The 17,500-nt window shown below is 35.0% G+C and overlaps 2 protein-coding genes across 6 annotated transcripts in view; one reads left to right on the forward strand and one right to left on the reverse strand.

Moving 5' to 3' along the window:
* The window catches only part of Creld (Cysteine rich with EGF like domains), a 17,701-nt gene extending 11,378 nt beyond the window's left edge, over positions 1-6,323 (forward strand). The window contains exon 8 of one of the 2 annotated variants that reach the window (XM_070132665.1): positions 5,192-6,323. In XM_070132665.1, the coding sequence (XP_069988766.1) occupies positions 5,192-5,331 (140 nt within the window). In that variant the 3' untranslated portion in view covers positions 5,332-6,323. Of the gene's footprint in view, positions 1-354; positions 1,295-5,191 lie in introns of those variants that run through there. The other variant, XM_070132663.1, reaches the window with a different exon arrangement.
* LOC113816797 (RNA-binding protein NOB1) overlaps positions 5,874-17,500 on the reverse strand; it is a 20,330-nt gene continuing 8,703 nt past the window's right edge. For 2 of the 4 annotated variants that reach the window (XM_070132661.1, XM_070132660.1), the window contains exons 5-10: positions 13,529-13,790; positions 13,193-13,395; positions 12,914-13,033; positions 12,257-12,376; positions 10,940-11,075; positions 6,397-6,898 (exon numbers count right to left, since the gene is read on the reverse strand). In XM_070132661.1, coding sequence (XP_069988762.1) covers positions 6,756-6,898; positions 10,940-11,075; positions 12,257-12,376; positions 12,914-13,033; positions 13,193-13,395; positions 13,529-13,790 — 984 coding nt within the window. In that variant the 3' untranslated portion in view covers positions 6,397-6,755. Of the gene's footprint in view, positions 6,899-7,734; positions 7,851-10,939; positions 11,076-12,256; positions 12,377-12,913; positions 13,034-13,192; positions 13,396-13,528; positions 13,791-17,500 lie in introns of all 4 variants that reach the window. The other 2 variants (XR_011399221.1, XM_070132662.1) reach the window with 2 other exon arrangements.

The following is a 17,500-nucleotide window of genomic DNA, read 5'->3' on the forward strand; positions in this document are numbered from 1 at the left end:
CTCTTTAATTCCTCTATAATTTTTTCTTCTTGTTAAGTTTTTTGTAGTGCTTCATTCTTATTTATCTCTGTAGCCTGTTATTCGCCTCAGGTGAATTTGGAAAATTTCATATTCATAGTTCTAAAAGATAGACACCATTTTTTTTCTAATGGTTATATGCTCCAATGCAGTATTGTGGAAGTTAAAGAAAGACTATAATTAGGGTGCAATTTGTTCTTGAGGATGGAACAGTAATCCATCTTTGAAATTTTACCTAAGTTCTGACTAGTTGATATTGTAGTTTATATACAAATGTTGAAACAGTTGTTTCCTATGCTTCACTGACATGGTTTTGGTGTTGGGTGTATATTGCAGACAATGGAGCGAAGGAACGAGACAAACATATGACATTTGCCCGCTATGTCACATATGCAGGGCTCACAATTGCCACTTGCATCATCCTCCAGAAGAATACCTGCATAGCTGCAATTGTGGGTGTTAGTGTGGCTATTTATATCAGCTTCTCAGAATATTACCTCAAGGATACAACTGCGCCTTCTCTCATACCACAGTTACCATTATCGTCAATGTTTCCAGGAGCAGAGATGAGCGAATAGTTGACCATTTTGTAATAGCTGTTTGAATGTGAAAAGTGAGATTTAATATCCAGTGAAAGAGATACAAGAAAAATAGTTAATTAGACTTTAAAACATAAGCAAATAAAGAGGAAAGGAGAAAAAGTAAAACTATAAGTGATTTATACAGCTAGATTACTAGTTCTTGAATGTGGTGAAGTTACAAAATGAACATGATAAACAACTCCGCAAGACCTATTTAGATTGAGGTGGTATGCGAATCATACATCATGAAATAAAATTGTTTACAGGCTTTAGTCCGAAAATAGTTATGCTATATGATGCATCATTCTTTTTCATGGAATAATTTCAACAGATTGAAATATAACTGTTGATGGAAAATGAAGTATGTGTTCCAGGTTATTTTTAAAATGTATGTGTATGTTTGTGTGTGTGTGTGTGTGTGTGTGTGTGTGTGAGTGAGTGAGTGTGTGTGTGTGTGTGTGTGAGTGAGTGTGTGAGTGTGTGTGTGTATGTGATTTGTGTGTGTGTGAGTATGTGATTTGTGTGTGTATATGTGATTTGTGCGTATGTGCGTGTATGTAATTTGTGCGTATGTACATGTATGTGATTAGTGTGTATGTGCGTGGATGTGATTTGTGTGTGTGTGTGTGTGTGTGTGTGTGTGTGTGTGTGTGTGTGTGTGTGTGTGTGTGTGTTGGTGTGTATGTGTATGTGTGTATGTATGCATGTAAGTATGTGCGTGTGTATGTATGTGAGTATGTGTGTGTGTATGTATGTGAGTATGTGTGTGTGTATGTATGTGAGTATGTGTGTGTGTATGTATGTGATTTGTGTGTGTGTGTTTGAGTGATTTGTATGTGTGTATATGGATGTGATTTGTGTGTGTTTGTGTGTGCATGTGATTTGTATGTGTGCATGCGTGTGTGTATGTATGTGTGTGTGTGTGTGAATTTGTGTCCGAGTTTGTGTGAGTGTATGAGTGTGAATGTGCATGTGTGTATGTGTGTTTGTGTGTGAGAGAAAGAAAGACAGACACAGACAGACAGACAGACAGACAGACAGACAGAGACAGACAGAGAGACAGAAACATAGAGAGAGACAGACAGTCAGTAACAGAAACAGAAACAACTTAATTTGACTACTTAACAAGTAGAGAAGATTTGTTACTTATTGAATATTATGATAATACTACTAGCATTATTGATATAATTGGACAGACAAGTGCATTTTTTTCTTTCTTTCTTTCTTTTTTTTAGGTGTATGAAGTATGCATTTCAGTTTTAAAAAGGTATTCCATAACTATTGGACTCAAATCTGTCACTGGAGATATTATTATTTACTAATAAGGTGCTTGTTTATTAATACTCTTCTGTAAAAGGACAATCTTTTGGTAAAGGAATCACAAAGATTTATTTAGACTTACAGTTGTAAGTCCAGTTAGGCTGCCAAATATTTTTTTTGCATTTATCATGTTTTATTTTAGGTTGTATTGTGCCATAAACATTTATTTTTTCGTAAATGTATAGAACGTGATTTATTTTGGATATTTCATATAGGTTACAAGTGTACAATGAGTTGTAATGTTGGTATTCCGTAAATAATCAGCGAGTAATACCTTTGTGCAAATTTATCATAGGCACGGAAAATCAGTTATATAATGGTTAAAGTAATTAAGACTTGTGCTCTTAAAATCAGTAACCCCATTTTTGTTGGTATCCTTAACATAACACATATTTTAGAGTTTGGAGTAAATTGGTATTCCGTTCACCTGCATAGACTTAGATGGGGAAAACATTTAGTACTATACATCTCCTAAGGTTGTTGTGTTAGGTTTTGAGATGTAATGGCTTAGGTGTAGCATATGTTTGATATTTTAGGATTGACTAGATTGTAGAATGTAGCTGGGAATTACATTGTATGCACAGTGTGGTCCACCCTTCCTGTTATAGCCAGTGTTAGGTGGGAAGAAAATCTCTATCTAAACGTAGACTATTTCTTTCTTTTTTATAAATATTTTGATGAATCGTCTTATCCTTATTGCAAAGAAATGCTTAGGAAAGACGTGTGTCTCCTAAGGAAATTTCTCCTGCAGTTTTCCATGTGCAAGTTACAACACATGCCAGTAATTTAGGTATGCTCATTTATTGTAATTACTAACATCCTGGTAGTAGTTTACTCGTGCAGTTACATATGTAAAGAAATTAAGTCTCATCTTTATGCCTAGACAGTTTGTTATGGCTTTACCATTGTTTTTTGGTACTTGTACCTTTAGTCACCTCTGTGATGAATTAGTCATGTGGTCCTCCAATAAATGGATGTCATTCATATTTTCACATTTAGAGCTTAAAAAGTATTCACTCAGATTAGTTTTTCTTAAGATTATTTGGAACTCTGTGTAAAAAAATATCTGCATCATTAAAAAAGGGATTATTTCTTTCACTATTAAAGAAAAGATACATCACCAATTATCTTTTTCTTATTTTCATATTTGAAACAGTTATCTTACTTATTTAGATAATGAACTGAAAAGGTATCAGTTTTATTTTTATATGTATATTTTACATCCCATCAGTAATCACATGATATTGTTTTCATTGTCAAAAATAATACCTTTGTATGACTTTGTTTCTCAGAATTTCAAAGTCTGGAAATGATTGTGAAAAGATATGTAGTATGACAACTTGATATTAATGAAAAGTCTACAGATTGATATTCTCTTCTCACCTTGTATACTAGGTTGTTGTAGAATTTGTGTAAAGTTATGAAATTATCATATAGTAATGGTGAGTCCATAACTGATGAGTATATTATTAATCTGTATCAGAATTCTCAGTGGCCTAGAACCATTGCTTTATGTAATTTTAGAATTATTAGATAGTTAAAAAGAGGGAGGTTCAATAATGTAATTTTGATAACCTTTAATATTGCATTATTTACTTGAGAAATTGATGTCCTACAAGTTTTATCTCTAGGTTTAAACTGCCATGTTTTGTCATAAATACATTCTCTTTGCTTTTATGGCATATTCAAGCACAAGAACTGTGTGATACCTTTTGTCTGTATATTTAAAGAATGGTTGTAATCCAGTTACTATAAGGATATTTTTCCCTTGTTCATAAAAACTGATGTCATTTCCCTTTTTCCACATTTATTTCAGTGGTTTATATATATTTAGTAATATCTATATAACCAATTTAAGCATTATATAAAAAGAAAATATTTCTATTGTCATTATGCAGAGTTGTACAGCGCACAGATCCTAGTCATTAAAATTCAGTAAAAAAAATTGTCATCCAAGTCTTTTTCTGTCCATCCACCTAGTAATCAGTGAAGTTGGCATTGTATTTTACTGGTTTGTTGATAAGGAGGAGAATGAGAGAAAGCAAGAGAGGAATAGAGTATGCAAGCGTGAGTGAATTTCAAGAGAGAATAATAGAGACAATAATATTTACTTATATCTTGGGAAAAGTGGACTCAGAGCCAGCAATAAAGATCTTGAACACTGCATTATTTCTATAGTAAAACTTTTAGGTAATATTACCTATAAGTAATTAAGAAGGTAAACCTTAAAAAATTTGATATTTTAAAGAAATTTATCAAAATACAAGCTTTTAGGTGCCTATCATTGCTCATAAACTACCAAATGAACTAGGCACACACACGGGAAATTCAGTGTGCGCCAATAAACCCACAATCATCTCCACTTGCCAAAATTTTTACCCTGTGTTATTGGGTTTAAAGAAATTATTTGTTGGTAAAACAGTTCACTGTTCATGTAGATACAGTAATATCTCTGTGTATTAGAAATGTTGGTAGATGTCAAAAGGTAATGTTTTTATCATATGGTTATTCAGAAACGGGAGTTTTATTGCTTTCCCTTTCTATTCTAGTAGCATCTGCTTGCCTGTGATGTGCTTTGCATCATCCTAAACTGCTTTTAATCTTCAGTTAGACAAGTTGTTACTTATTATTTTGACTACTTATAAATTAACTACCATCATCATTTTGGAGATTTACACACTAACACAAATAATTGAAGAAAAAAAACTGTCACTCACATTGTTGAAAATACAGTGAAATATTGTAAAGATTCATATTCTTGTAATCTAGTCTAGTAGAAAGAACAATTGTGTATGAGGCAATTCATGATGATGATTAATAAACTTATGAACAGCCTGCTTGTAAATAAACTCTACATTTTGAACATATTGTTTTCTAAATCACATATATAAGGAGATACACATGTAGACACAAATGAACACACACAGTACACACACATTTAATGAGAATGCTTGATGACCATACTGTTTAGAATATAATTTTATTGATTTCAGATTAAAAAAAACTTGAAAAATTCAAGATGCATGATTGTAAGCTTTTTAAGAGCTTTTCGTAACACATTTGTTATTAATCTGATGCCATGTGGGATGGCATGCACATACATTCTTTTTTGTATGGTATATTGCCTCCTTTACTTTTTATTTTAATTCACTTTACCCAAATTCATTGTTTATGTTTATATTTGAATTGATATGACATGTTTTTCCCGAGCAGATTTGTTATATATTTTGCTGTGTATTAAGACTGATGTTTAACATTTTTTCTCCCAACAGATGAAGATAGTATAGAAGAGGATGAGGGTCAGGATGTTGAAGCCAGCACTCAGAGTAATAGTAATGATAAAGAAACAGTTGGTTTAAATGGAATAGAAGACACACATAAAGAAGAACCAAAGCAAAAAAGTGAACTGTGATAGTTACTCTTTAGTGGGTTATTTATCATTTCAGGTAGACTTTTAGCAATACTTTATTTTCTTATATTCAGCTTTTCTGTAAAGACAGAAAAAAATATTGCCATTTATGGGCATTCTCTATAATTTAGTGATATGGAATTGTGTGCAAGATTTTGACAAATTTCTTGTGTAATGTATGCATTTTCTTGCAATTTCTTTCCAAATAATCTAGAGACGAGTCAAAAAAATTAAATATACTATATTTGTCTGCACAAAAGGATTCAAAGGTTTTGTTAAACTTACAAATTTGTTGGGTTGTTCCTTTTCTTTTTTCTTTTTCTTTTCTTTTCTTTTTCACCTCAGGCATTGCCAAAGACAAAGCATATAATTGCCAATTTTTTTTACTGCCACTATTTTGCATTTACTTGTTCTAGTTTGGGTCACTGAAGCATGTGGAAATCTAAAAATAGATTTACTTTTCTTGTATTCAATTTCATGTGGAAATCTAAAAATAGATTTACTTCTTTTGTATTCAGTTTAATGTGATAAATGAGACAAAGAGGTTCTGCTGTGTATGGATTAGAGGTTTTACTGGATTACATCTATTGTTTACTTGGAATGTAACACTTAGAATCAAACTAAATTGCAAACAGTGTCATACAGATACAAATAGCTAATACAGCAAAATAATACTTCCTACAGAAATATAAAGGTTCTACACAATGGTACTCACAACTTTATTATTTATTACATTTCTATAATATTGATCATCCTATGACACATCTGCCCGAGCAATGCAATCCATACAATGAGCAGCCTCATTGAAAAGAGGGATTCCTTTAAAGAATAGATTTCCTTTTCAAATTTAGCTAAACTTCTCCTTTTGTTTTTATTTATTTATTTTTGCTTTAGCTGTGATCTCTGAAAAATATGAATTATCAAATGTAAGTCCCTATGTTGCTGTACTCCTTTCACATTTAAAAAATACAATAAATAAATAAAATAAAAAGCAACTAGAGACTTTTCAGACCATTCAATTTGTAAAATTGGTTGATCTCTCTTTTCATGTGACAATAAACCTCAGGATTTCCATTATATTATTTATTAACAATCTATGGAAAATATATAATAATTTTCATACCAGATCAAATGAATTACACACTCATGTGTAATTTAAGTGCTTATAGATCTCATCTGCATCACAAAGTCAAGTATCCTTAATAACACATACAGCACAAATATGGGGGAAAAATAACAGAAAAGAAAAATCATCTACACACATTAGTACACATCAATACTTACGAAACAATACCATAAATGACCTTAGAGGGTTTAGAAATCTGTCATTGTTTTTCTTCTTCAAGTCCGAAACAATGAATAAATCCTTAGGAAATAGTTGTAGCAATATACATGTCCATATTTACAGTACAAGCAACTATATACCATTATTTTTTTCTTTTTCCTACTGTTCTTCTTCCTTCATTGGGATTCTTCTTTTCCCAGTACAGCTGATGGTTCTTCTTACCAGCAATATAACCTAGTTGTGAAGCACGCGAGTAAACATCACGCACAGCAAAGGGTGAATTTACTGAAAACAGAAATTAAAATTATAGTAACCTATTGAAGTTTTATATATTGCAGTCATATCCACTAGTTTCAGTTAAAAGATGATAGATTATTTCTTTTTCATAGGCTAAAGATAGTGGCTTTGATGAAACTCAGGCTCCCATGACTGAAACTCCCCTATGAATGAGACCCCATCTATTTATTTTATTTTATTTTATTTTTTTCAAACTCAAATTGTTATGAAGATTTTTTTTTTTTTTTTTTTTTTTTTTTTTTGTGGTGACCCAGATAATTTGACAAAGCTACCCCCATTTTGTGGGAGAGAGTTAAGTTGAAAACATTTTACGCAAGGATGAAAATGACAAAATATCAACCAAACAAACAAAAAATACTTTATATAAACGGCATAACATTCTTATTGATTTGTAAACAATTTCCCAGATTTTTTAGATTCCAAAAATATGAAAGTTGGTCATATATTATATGAAATTTTATAAGCTTTCGGAAAATAATCTCATTTCTTCTATTATAATCTAATTGTTATGTCACAATTGCCAATTCTCAAAAGTATGGTGAATTATATTATTTCAGTGAACATCAAAAGTGGCTGCTACCACCTTAAAAATAAAAAAAAATCCTTAATCATCTTTCCAGGTAAAACACAGAACTGCTGCTTTTAACAAAAACACTCAAAATTAGCTAATGTAATTCTGAGAAAAAGCAAAACTCATTTTCACTACTGGCAGCATTTTGATTTTTTACTTTTTGATCCAAGAGGACGAAAAAAAAAAATTTATGCAAGAAAAATTCAAAACCATTTTGTAATGGGATTATAACTTGCCTACGAATTCCCCCTACCTTGGGCCTCAACCCTTGCCTAAACTAATTTTGCTTGGTCCTTTCTTTTCTTCTTTCCTCTTCCGTATCTTCTTTATTCCCTTATTCTATCCCATTCCTGAGGTGTGAGAGCAGTTCTGAAAGGATGAAAGGCTGGCTTTGTGTCTGTCACGAACAACCTCCGGGAGCCCTGGGCATGGTATTCCCTTGGTTAATTACTTAGCTAGTACCCCTAGTAGCTAGTTCTTCCCTAAGGGGTAGAACATTTCTTTTCCCTAGTTTATTCAGGCTCACCATGGCCAGTAATGAAGATTCTTTACCCTTAATAGAGGCATTAAGGCTTGCCCCCTCATCAAATAGTCTATCTGAATTTGATTTTGATGCCCCTCCTTTGACCACGGCTCTGACCACTGATGCTAATACCCCCTCTTCGACGCTTACGAACAACTCTAACCATTCTGAAACACCCACCCAGGTTATTACTCAACCTCTAGAAAATACCTTTTCCTCATCCCCAACATTCTCCTCTTCATCCCCAACATTCTCCTCTTCATCCCCGACTGCATAACCCTCTTCAATGTCAACCCCCTCTTCCCTTTCTGTACTCTTCGTCCTTATTGTCCTCCCCTCCACAGAACTACTCCATTTCACACCATCCCATCTTCCTTTTGCCCATGTCTTCTACTACCTCTACCTCTGCAAACATTCTGGGTACTCTATTTGGCCCAGCCTAATGGGATCAATTCTTTGTGATTCCCCCCACAGCCCCCTATTCTGAGAATATCCTTCTCTTTCAACTGTGCCTCCAGAAACAAGTAGGCAAGGTTACTTTCCCAGTCGCTCTGATTGTTCACGCCTTGTCACGGTTACATCTGAAGCCCAAGCTCATGCACTATCTACCCTAACCGACATTACTGGCAAAGAGATTCCTGCCGAACCTCACCCAACTCTTAATACTTGTACTGGAACTATTTCTATTCCCCCAAATGCTTGTCCTGTGTATAACAAGGACTGATCAGACTGTGAAAATGACCTACTTTCCTGCCTTGATGAATATGATGCAGTGGCAGTACAGTGTTACACTCTTCCTCCTAGAGGCCAACGTAAATCCCACATCAATATTGCTAAGATTAACTTCCATAGACAAGACCTCCCCCATGAGGTTTATATTGGTGGATTGTCTTATCATGTCTGACAATATCAAACCCTTCCTCGTCAATGTCAAAAATGTTGGCGTTTTGGTCACCCAGCCATTGTCACTCCACAGCCTGCTGCCCTCTATGTGCCCAACCTGGTCATGACCATTTAAATTGCCCTGCTTAGTCACGTACATGTGCCAATTGTGGAGACTCCCATAATGTGTTTTATAGGAGTTGCCCTGCCTATAAATATGAATGTGAGGTAGCAGTCCTCAGATTTAAACTAGGCCTCGCTCTATGTGAGGCCAGACAGGAAGCATGACAACGAGGTTTTTCTCTCTCAACTTATCCCAAAACAGTCCGATGCTCCGCTCCCCCAGCCTCTACAAAAGATATTTCTGCATCTCCCATGGTATCTTTTCCCTATATCCAAAACCTATGTCCTATGTCTACTAACCCTATCCACCAGTCAAATCCCTTTCCCATTCTAAATCCAGATACTCCAATCTCTACCACTTCCCAGATACCTGCCCCTCCTCCTCACTTTAGTTGTCGTACCAGACAATCTAAACGTTTCACTCCACGCTCACCTACTACATTCTCTCCTACACCTTCCTCTTCATCTGTTCCTCAGATATCCATCTCCTCTTCTCCTCCTTATAAGAGAACCTTTGTTTCTCAGGCCTCTATGCCAAATTCCCCTCCAGAAACCCTTGAAGACATCCAAAACTTCCTAAGGATGACCCATGGGAACACTCCACTTCCTCATCCATCCCCCAATCCCTCTGTTCCTACTCCTGCTACATTTAAAAGTATTTGCAGATATTCAACCTCCTCCTTCCCAAGTTCCCTCCACCACCCTTCCTCCTACACCCTCTCATCATACCCCACCCTCTCTATCACTTCCACTTGAATACTCTCACAAATCCCCTTTTATCACAACAGTGTCCTTCTCCAGACCCTCCTCTCCAGACATTTTTCCTGATGCTTCACCACCTTCCCCAGTCTCCCTTTCTCAACCCCTGAATTCTTCTCCTCCTACTTCTACAACAGCCACCTCTGTTTTCCTTGATCAATGTCCCTACTCCTTCCCCAGTCACAGATACACTGCAATTCACTCAGTTGCTCTACCCCCTTATACTCCCCCAACTCCTTCCCAAAACCTTTGATGTCTAGCACATTTATTTATCAAACATTGATTAATTAACTTGCCTACGAAACTGCTCTTTGTCATACTTGCATGTTGATCCTTCAAACCAATGTTACAAACAGCTATACTTTAATTTATGATTCATTATTGAAGTTGACAGGATGGCATGTACATACATCCTTGTCCACTGTGATATTAGTTATTAATTGTATTTACACAAAGATAGCTTTATAAGTGCTGTTGACTGTTAATTTTTCATGATGTAATGGTCACATTACCCAGATCCAATTAGTATTAACATCAGACATCATTCCACCTCAAAAAAAAGGTAGGGCGGTAGTCAGGTGAGGTCACGTAGGTCTGCTAATTGACCCCTTGGTGACTGAGTACTTGTGGAGCCAATAGAAGTGTAAACAAAATTCACGAAACAAAACTACAATGGACATGAAGTGTTCTCTGTAGCATTGGGTTACGTAAGCCACTTTCATATCTTTTATATTTATGTGATCAGAGAAGAAATGAATAAAATATCCATTTTGTATTTCATCAATTATTAAAAGAAAAACATCCTGTTTACATCCCTATTCATTAGGTTTGTAACCCAAAAAGCCTATCTGACTTTTATCTAACATCAGTTTTATTATTATTCTATATGATTACAATAAATTTCAACTTGACTGAATGACCTCCCCAGTTTGTTAATTTTGACTTCTTTACATTCATATCTCCACAAACATAAGCAAAATATTCCTTGCATCAGCATATTTAGATTGAAAAGAAAGAAAGAAAAAAAATAATAAAACAAAATAAAACAAACAAATAAAATAAAAAATAAACATATTGTATCTCTAAATAAACACAGAACTACTTAATAAAGACTCACGCGTACATGTTATCCTTTTTAACGGCAACTGAAAGAAAGAGGAATCATACTCACAAGTATCAAAGTCAACGTGGAGTGGGTTGATCTTCTTATAACTTAGTTTACTGGCATGTTTCTTGGCTTCCTTCTGATCAGCAGCGAGTATTGGGTATCTTGCGTGTTTGCCTCCTTTGGGCATGGGAAGGGAGAACTGCCACCAGGAGAGACATGGATGAGTTATCAATACCACAAACATTAAATAGGGAAGGGAAGGGAAGGGAAGGGAAGGGAAGGGAAGGGAAGGGAAGGGAAGGGAAGGGAAGGGAAGGGAAGGGAAGGGAAGGGAAGGGAAGGGAAGGGAAGGGAAGGGAAGGGAAGGGAAGGGAAGGGAAGGGAAGGGAAGGGAAGGGAAGGGAAGGGAAGGGAAGGGAAGGGAAGGGAAGGGAAGGGAAGGGAAGGGAAGGGAAGGGAAGGGAAGGGAAGGGAAGGGAAGGGAAGGGAAGGGAAGGGAAGGGAAGGGAAGGGAAGGGAAGGGAAGGGAAGGGAAGGGAAGGGAAGGGAAGGGAAGGGAAGGGAAGGGAAGGGAAGGGAAGGGAAGGGAAGGGAAGAAAGGAAAAGAAAGGAAAAGAATTGATAAGGATGATGATAAGGAAGATGATTATGATGAAAGAATAAAATGAAATGTGGGGAAAAAGACAAAAAACAAGAAAAAAACACCCAAATAAGAAAATCAAAAGGAAAGCAAGGAGGAGAAAAGTCAAGAGAAAAAAGACAAAAGAAGGGAAATTAGGAGAAAAGCAAGAGAATAAAAAAAAGAAAAAAAAAGAAAAGAAAAAAAAAAAAATCAGAAGAGCAAAAAGAAAACAAGAAAGTGGAGAAAAAGAGTAAAACCAGATGAAAAACAAAAAGGAAAAAAATGCAAGAAGGAAAAGAAAATGAAAAACAAGGTAAAAGATCAGAAAAAAGCAAGAAAATTTGAAAAAGAAAGAAAGAAATAGTAGTAGCAGAAAAAAAAAAAAAAATAAATAAGAAGAAAAAGGTGACGACAAACATCAAACATAAATATGAAATGAAACACAATATAAAAAGGAGAAAATACTAAATTTGTGATGCTATGAAAATTACTACTTTCCTTCCTAATTTCTTATTGTCTGATAAGTGGTCTCATCTGCTACAAAATGCTAGAATTTACACTTTCCCCCAATTCTTTAAGTTTCATTCACCGAGAAAGAAAAATATGACCGCACAACTGGTGAAAGGTTATCATAATTCTCAAGTAATTTGCTGATTAGGAGATTCCGCTTAATAGGAAAACCTGCCTTTCCTAGACCTATTTCTACTTTGTACTGAATACAGAGACTGAGGAAAGAGAAACTGAAGGCCCAGTCTCACCTTCGTTCCTTTAATGTTGATTGGTCTCTTGGTGTTGACCCAAATCTTCTTTGTGCCGTCGGGGTTCAAGGTTACTGATACTTTCTTTAGAGTTTTATTACCACACTTTTGGCAAAATGTCTGTAAAATAATAGGTAAAAAATAGTTAAGGATTATAACATTAATCATAACAAAATAAAGGGCAACGGTATTACTAAAAAATGGTAATGATACTTATTACAAATATTTATGATCAAATTTATCCCCCAAGATCAAATTCATCTCGCAATTTTTAAAAAGAAAAAATATATATATATTTCAAAGCTACATATGCAATATCTAAATGCACAGATGATTCTACACCAAAGAATAAAATTACCAGCTGCACATATGACAGGGCAATAACATGGCTTTAAAGACTGAAATAAACTGTCTGGTGTTAAAATATAATGAATGCTGAATGTCACCAGGGTACATAACGTATCAAATGGATGTTGAAATCAAAGCATCCTTCAAAAAAAGACTATACAATTATCTTTTACTTTATTTGCTGGGAGAGATCAACATAATGCCTTTATTGTAAATATAGAATGTACTTTAAATACAAGATCCATGAGGAGTCAGAGGGCTGAAAGGAAAATTTTATGTTTTAGGTTTAAAAAAGCGGGAGGAACTCACTCTGTTCATGATGCTTGTCGTCTTGAAGCATGCATGGCATCGCAGAATGAAAGTCCTGACCTGCTGTATCAGTTTACCGTCGACTCCCATCACTCTTAAGCCTATATGTTTCAGGACATTCTGAAAGCAAAAGACAAAAAATTCTTTCATATTTCCTACATGTATTTTCATGAGTGTCATCATACTGGTTGTATGAGGCTTGAGAATGCAAAATTACAAATGCATGTGTATAATATACCCACAAAGAACACATTTCAACATAGAAGCCATACTTCCTACCTGCATGGCAAAGTCAGCTGTCATGCAAGCAACAAGGACTTCCTTCTCTTCTATTTCCTCCTCAGGCTTCAATCCAATTTTCTTCATCTTATGTTTTTTGACATTGGAGAGAGTAATCCATCCTCCAGCATCATCGTCCTCCTCTTCATCGCCAGCTCCTTCTTCTGCATTAACATAATCTTCACTGATTTCTTCAGTTTGGTCTGTGAAAGAGGATGATGTAAGTTACTTTCCACTGTCAGTAATTCCAATAATAATAATCGTAATATTACAGACAAATCATATGTAGTATTAGAGAGATATTGTTCAATATTATAAATGTTATTCACTTCTCACCTTCATCATAATCTTCATCCCCGTTGTGCTGCTCTGAATCTATCCTTTCATCATCTTCACAATATTCTTCATATACATACTCTTCCTCCTCATCCTCATCCTCATCCTCCTCTTCCTCTTCTTCATCTAGTTCCTGTTCTCCTTTCTCCTTTTCTGAGTCACCATCCTCCCCAACACTGTCTGACTGCTTAACATTTTCATCAATGGAGATGGAACCTATGTCTAGAGGTACCTGATTTTTTATCTGTTGGCATTCTTCTTCCTGCAAAGAATTGTTAAATACAATTAGAAAATGGACACATCCATGGAGTAAACCTAAATATGGATGATAAATTTAACAATAATACATTACCTGCCAATGAATACGACAGAGTTAATCTTTTAACACAGACCTTGGAGTGGCCAATTCTCTCTTAAGCAAATATAAACAAACAATAATCTTCTACCAGCTTTGATTTTTGTTTTTTTATCTGATTAATCTTAACAAGATAATCTTCAAGCAGCTACCTGGCAACTCAGAGATATCTCTTATTCTTCAATGTCTCACTTGCTAACACCAAATACGGAGATCCCACCCATGATCAAATTTGGAGCTACTTCAATACTGAAATAATCTCACGCAGAAAACTATTTTCCTTCCCATGAAAGTATGTTAGTTTCTTTACCATTACTTATCCCCTGCCAAAAATATTATTACAGTCTTATATAGACATGGTGATCCAGATAATTTGGCAAAAGCTACCACCATTTATTCAAGGATGAAGATGATGAAATATGATCCAAACAAAGAAAATAAAATACTCTATATGAACAGCATATCATTCTTATTGATTTGTAAACAAAAGTTCTTCCCAGATTTTTTAGATTATTCTGAAAATATGAAGGTTAGTCTTAAATTATGTGAAATTTTATTAACTCTCTGAATACATCTCATATCTTTATTATATCAGATCACTACATCACGATTACTGATTTTCTGAGGTGAGGTGAAAAATCATAAAATTTTGGTGGATATCGAAAGTGTCTGCTACCACCTGAAAAATAGTGGATGGGCCTTCAAAATTTCAGGGGAGCTTCGGAGACCCTACTAATCTTTGAAAATGCATTTCGTTCAATTGCAGCAAGATGGAAGATTCTGCTGGAAAATGACCAGATGATTCCCTTAATGGTAACTCCACACCATCTTTTCTACTAGTTGATGACATTATCATTATGTACCAAGACATGATTGGTGGGATTAACTAGCTTGTTCTGTACATGTGCAGCATTAAATTTTGAGCTTAAAATTTAATGCTGGTCCTTGGGTGCTTTAAAAGTTGATCCAGTATACTGCCATTGCACATGTGCATTAGAGATCTGGATTAAACTTTAATACTGGATTAACTTTTATGGCACGTATAGAAAATGCCCAAAGATCATATAAGTGCACATGCCAGATTGGATAAAATTTTAAGATAAATCTAAAATCCTTTACTTAATAATACAGCAACTGACTCATAGCGAGGTAAAATCCATTCATATTGGCAAAGTTAATTATCTTTAGTTAATGAAGAGAGAGGAAATATAAAAAACAGCAATAAAGAGAACAAATTTATGTCGATATAAAGTGCTATCTAAAAAAAGGGAACTGCTCTTCATCCAAGCCACAATAGAAAGGACAAAGGAGAAAAGAGGCAGGGGAAAGGGAAGTGGGAGGAAGTGCAAAGACAGGAGACAGTGCAGCAGAAAAAATGGAATAAGCATCTGTTCTTTGCTATAAGCAAACACTGAGACACACTATACTAACAAACAAAAACACCATAGTCTTTTGTATGTAATGACTAGGATAAAAATTAAATCACATATACACATTCAAAAAGTCTGTCATGGCTTACCAATATGTCCTTATCAGTAGGTTTTCCCCTTCTTTCTTAGTCCCCTAAATCATAAATCTATGGGCTTCACAAAAAATGGATAATGCATGGTCATCAAATAACAAAAAATAATGTCCACCGAGTTCACAAACTATAGCATAAGATGCTGCCATCAAATTTTAATTTATTTCTATCTGAAAACGGTTTTACTTGTAATACTGAACTAAACTGCAAGCACCTTTTCCACAGAATGGTATATTTTGACCCAAAATCATCATTGGAGTGCAATAGCCATGCTGAGGGAACAAGGTAGATATACTGGTACCAAGTACCTTGTTACCAAGTCTCCATTCGCAGCTGTATGTACACTCGCTAAAAAAAGTATCTTTACCTGGGAATATAAGAAACCAAGACAATTCCTAGGAGTTGATCCAGAAAAGTAGGTACATGTTTTCAAAACTCAGAACAGACAAAGCTTCATAATGAGTTCAAACAGTGTTTCTACAGTGATATGACTATGGCCTCTTATCATGGCAATATTAGCAATGGAGACTCAGACATTTTGTAGTGCCATGATTCTGCTCTACTCTGAGGGACTATCAAGAGCTGAAATATCAAAAAGATTGTGTATTTTGAAGCCAACATGTCCCTGTGAATCCAGCAACGTCAACAAACTGGGTCCACCTGAGACAAAGGCCAGATGTGGGTTCCCTAGATGCTTGATGGAGGAAGAGGATCAAGCAAATTTGATACTCAGTGGCAACACCCCTCACAGCTAACTGGATTCAAGATGGGGGCATAACTGGTAGTTATTTGACATCTCCCGCGAGGCATTTTGTTCTTATTTATTTTCATTATATCTTTTAAACTGGCCATAACTATTGCAAGATATGCAGACCACTTTTGTTTTGCAAGCAACATCTCGGCCAGATTTGGCATTAAGTTGCTGTATACAGGCTGTTAGAAACCACTGGGGTACAGGGGTTGACTGGTGCCAGGCCCATAATTACGGTTGGGAAGTGATTGTGCTCTGCAAACAGACACTAGTTAATCAGGGTGTTGGTGGCATACATATCACATAGACTTGCCCATGTTTGAAATATTAAAAGTATTATACATATCCAAACCCTTAATTTTCCCTATTCAATATATTTGAATTATCCGACATCATCATTACCAAGGAATTTATTTAGTTACTCAAACATATAAAATGAGGAGCTTACAACACTTTTCCGACCGTTTTCATCATCAAATCAATATTGGTAACTCAGAAAGAGTAGAGATACCTTCTTTAGCAAGGGTACATTACTCATCCATGTACAGCAGTATACTAACATTCTCAAAATGCTGTATTCTGATGTATATCCATCAGATAATATGATGATACTGATAATGAATCACGCAAACCCTGCTATGTATATATAAACAATTTTACATTGTCTGCAGAAGCCCAAAGGCATGAAGATTTAGGAATTAAATGATTAGGACATGTCCCTGGTATTTTTTTTTTCTCAGAGAATGAGAAAGAAGTGACAATTTCTCTTAGCTTTACACAAATGCTGTACCTTGGGAGTCTGTAACATGAATACTGTTTGTATCCCTCTTGAATGACCAGTTTTCAATTGATGCTCATAAATGCTCTGACTGAGCTACTACCTGTTTCTTTTCACATTGGTATCTATGTACTTCCAAACACTTGCTCCTTACAATATTCCAAATTTTTCATTTGTGATTCCCTGCTGTAATCATGAAAAGATGGAACTTTTTTCTTGCAACACAGTTGCACTTTTGAGTATGCATAAAACAAGAACTTTATAATTCATTGATTAACATTCCAACTTGGTCTTCTAAATAAAGAGAGATCACTGTGACAGCTATGAAAATGTATGATGGTAAATACACAACTTCAATAAGCATGAAATGTAACTGACATGTCAGTATCTTCTTTAAAACTTCTGATGAAGATACATCATCCAACATGATTTTCGGTCTTGTTCAAACCTTATATACATACAAGACCTTTCAAGCTGGTGCTTGAAAGGTTGATTTGAACAATTTTGCTTTAAGAAATGCCTCTGATCTAACCCCAACAGCCATTTTATATGTAATACATCAAAAT

The sequence above is a fragment of the Penaeus vannamei genome, chromosome 18 (genome assembly GCF_042767895.1).
Source record: "Penaeus vannamei isolate JL-2024 chromosome 18, ASM4276789v1, whole genome shotgun sequence".
NCBI classification, from domain to species: Eukaryota; Metazoa; Arthropoda; class Malacostraca; order Decapoda; family Penaeidae; genus Penaeus; species Penaeus vannamei.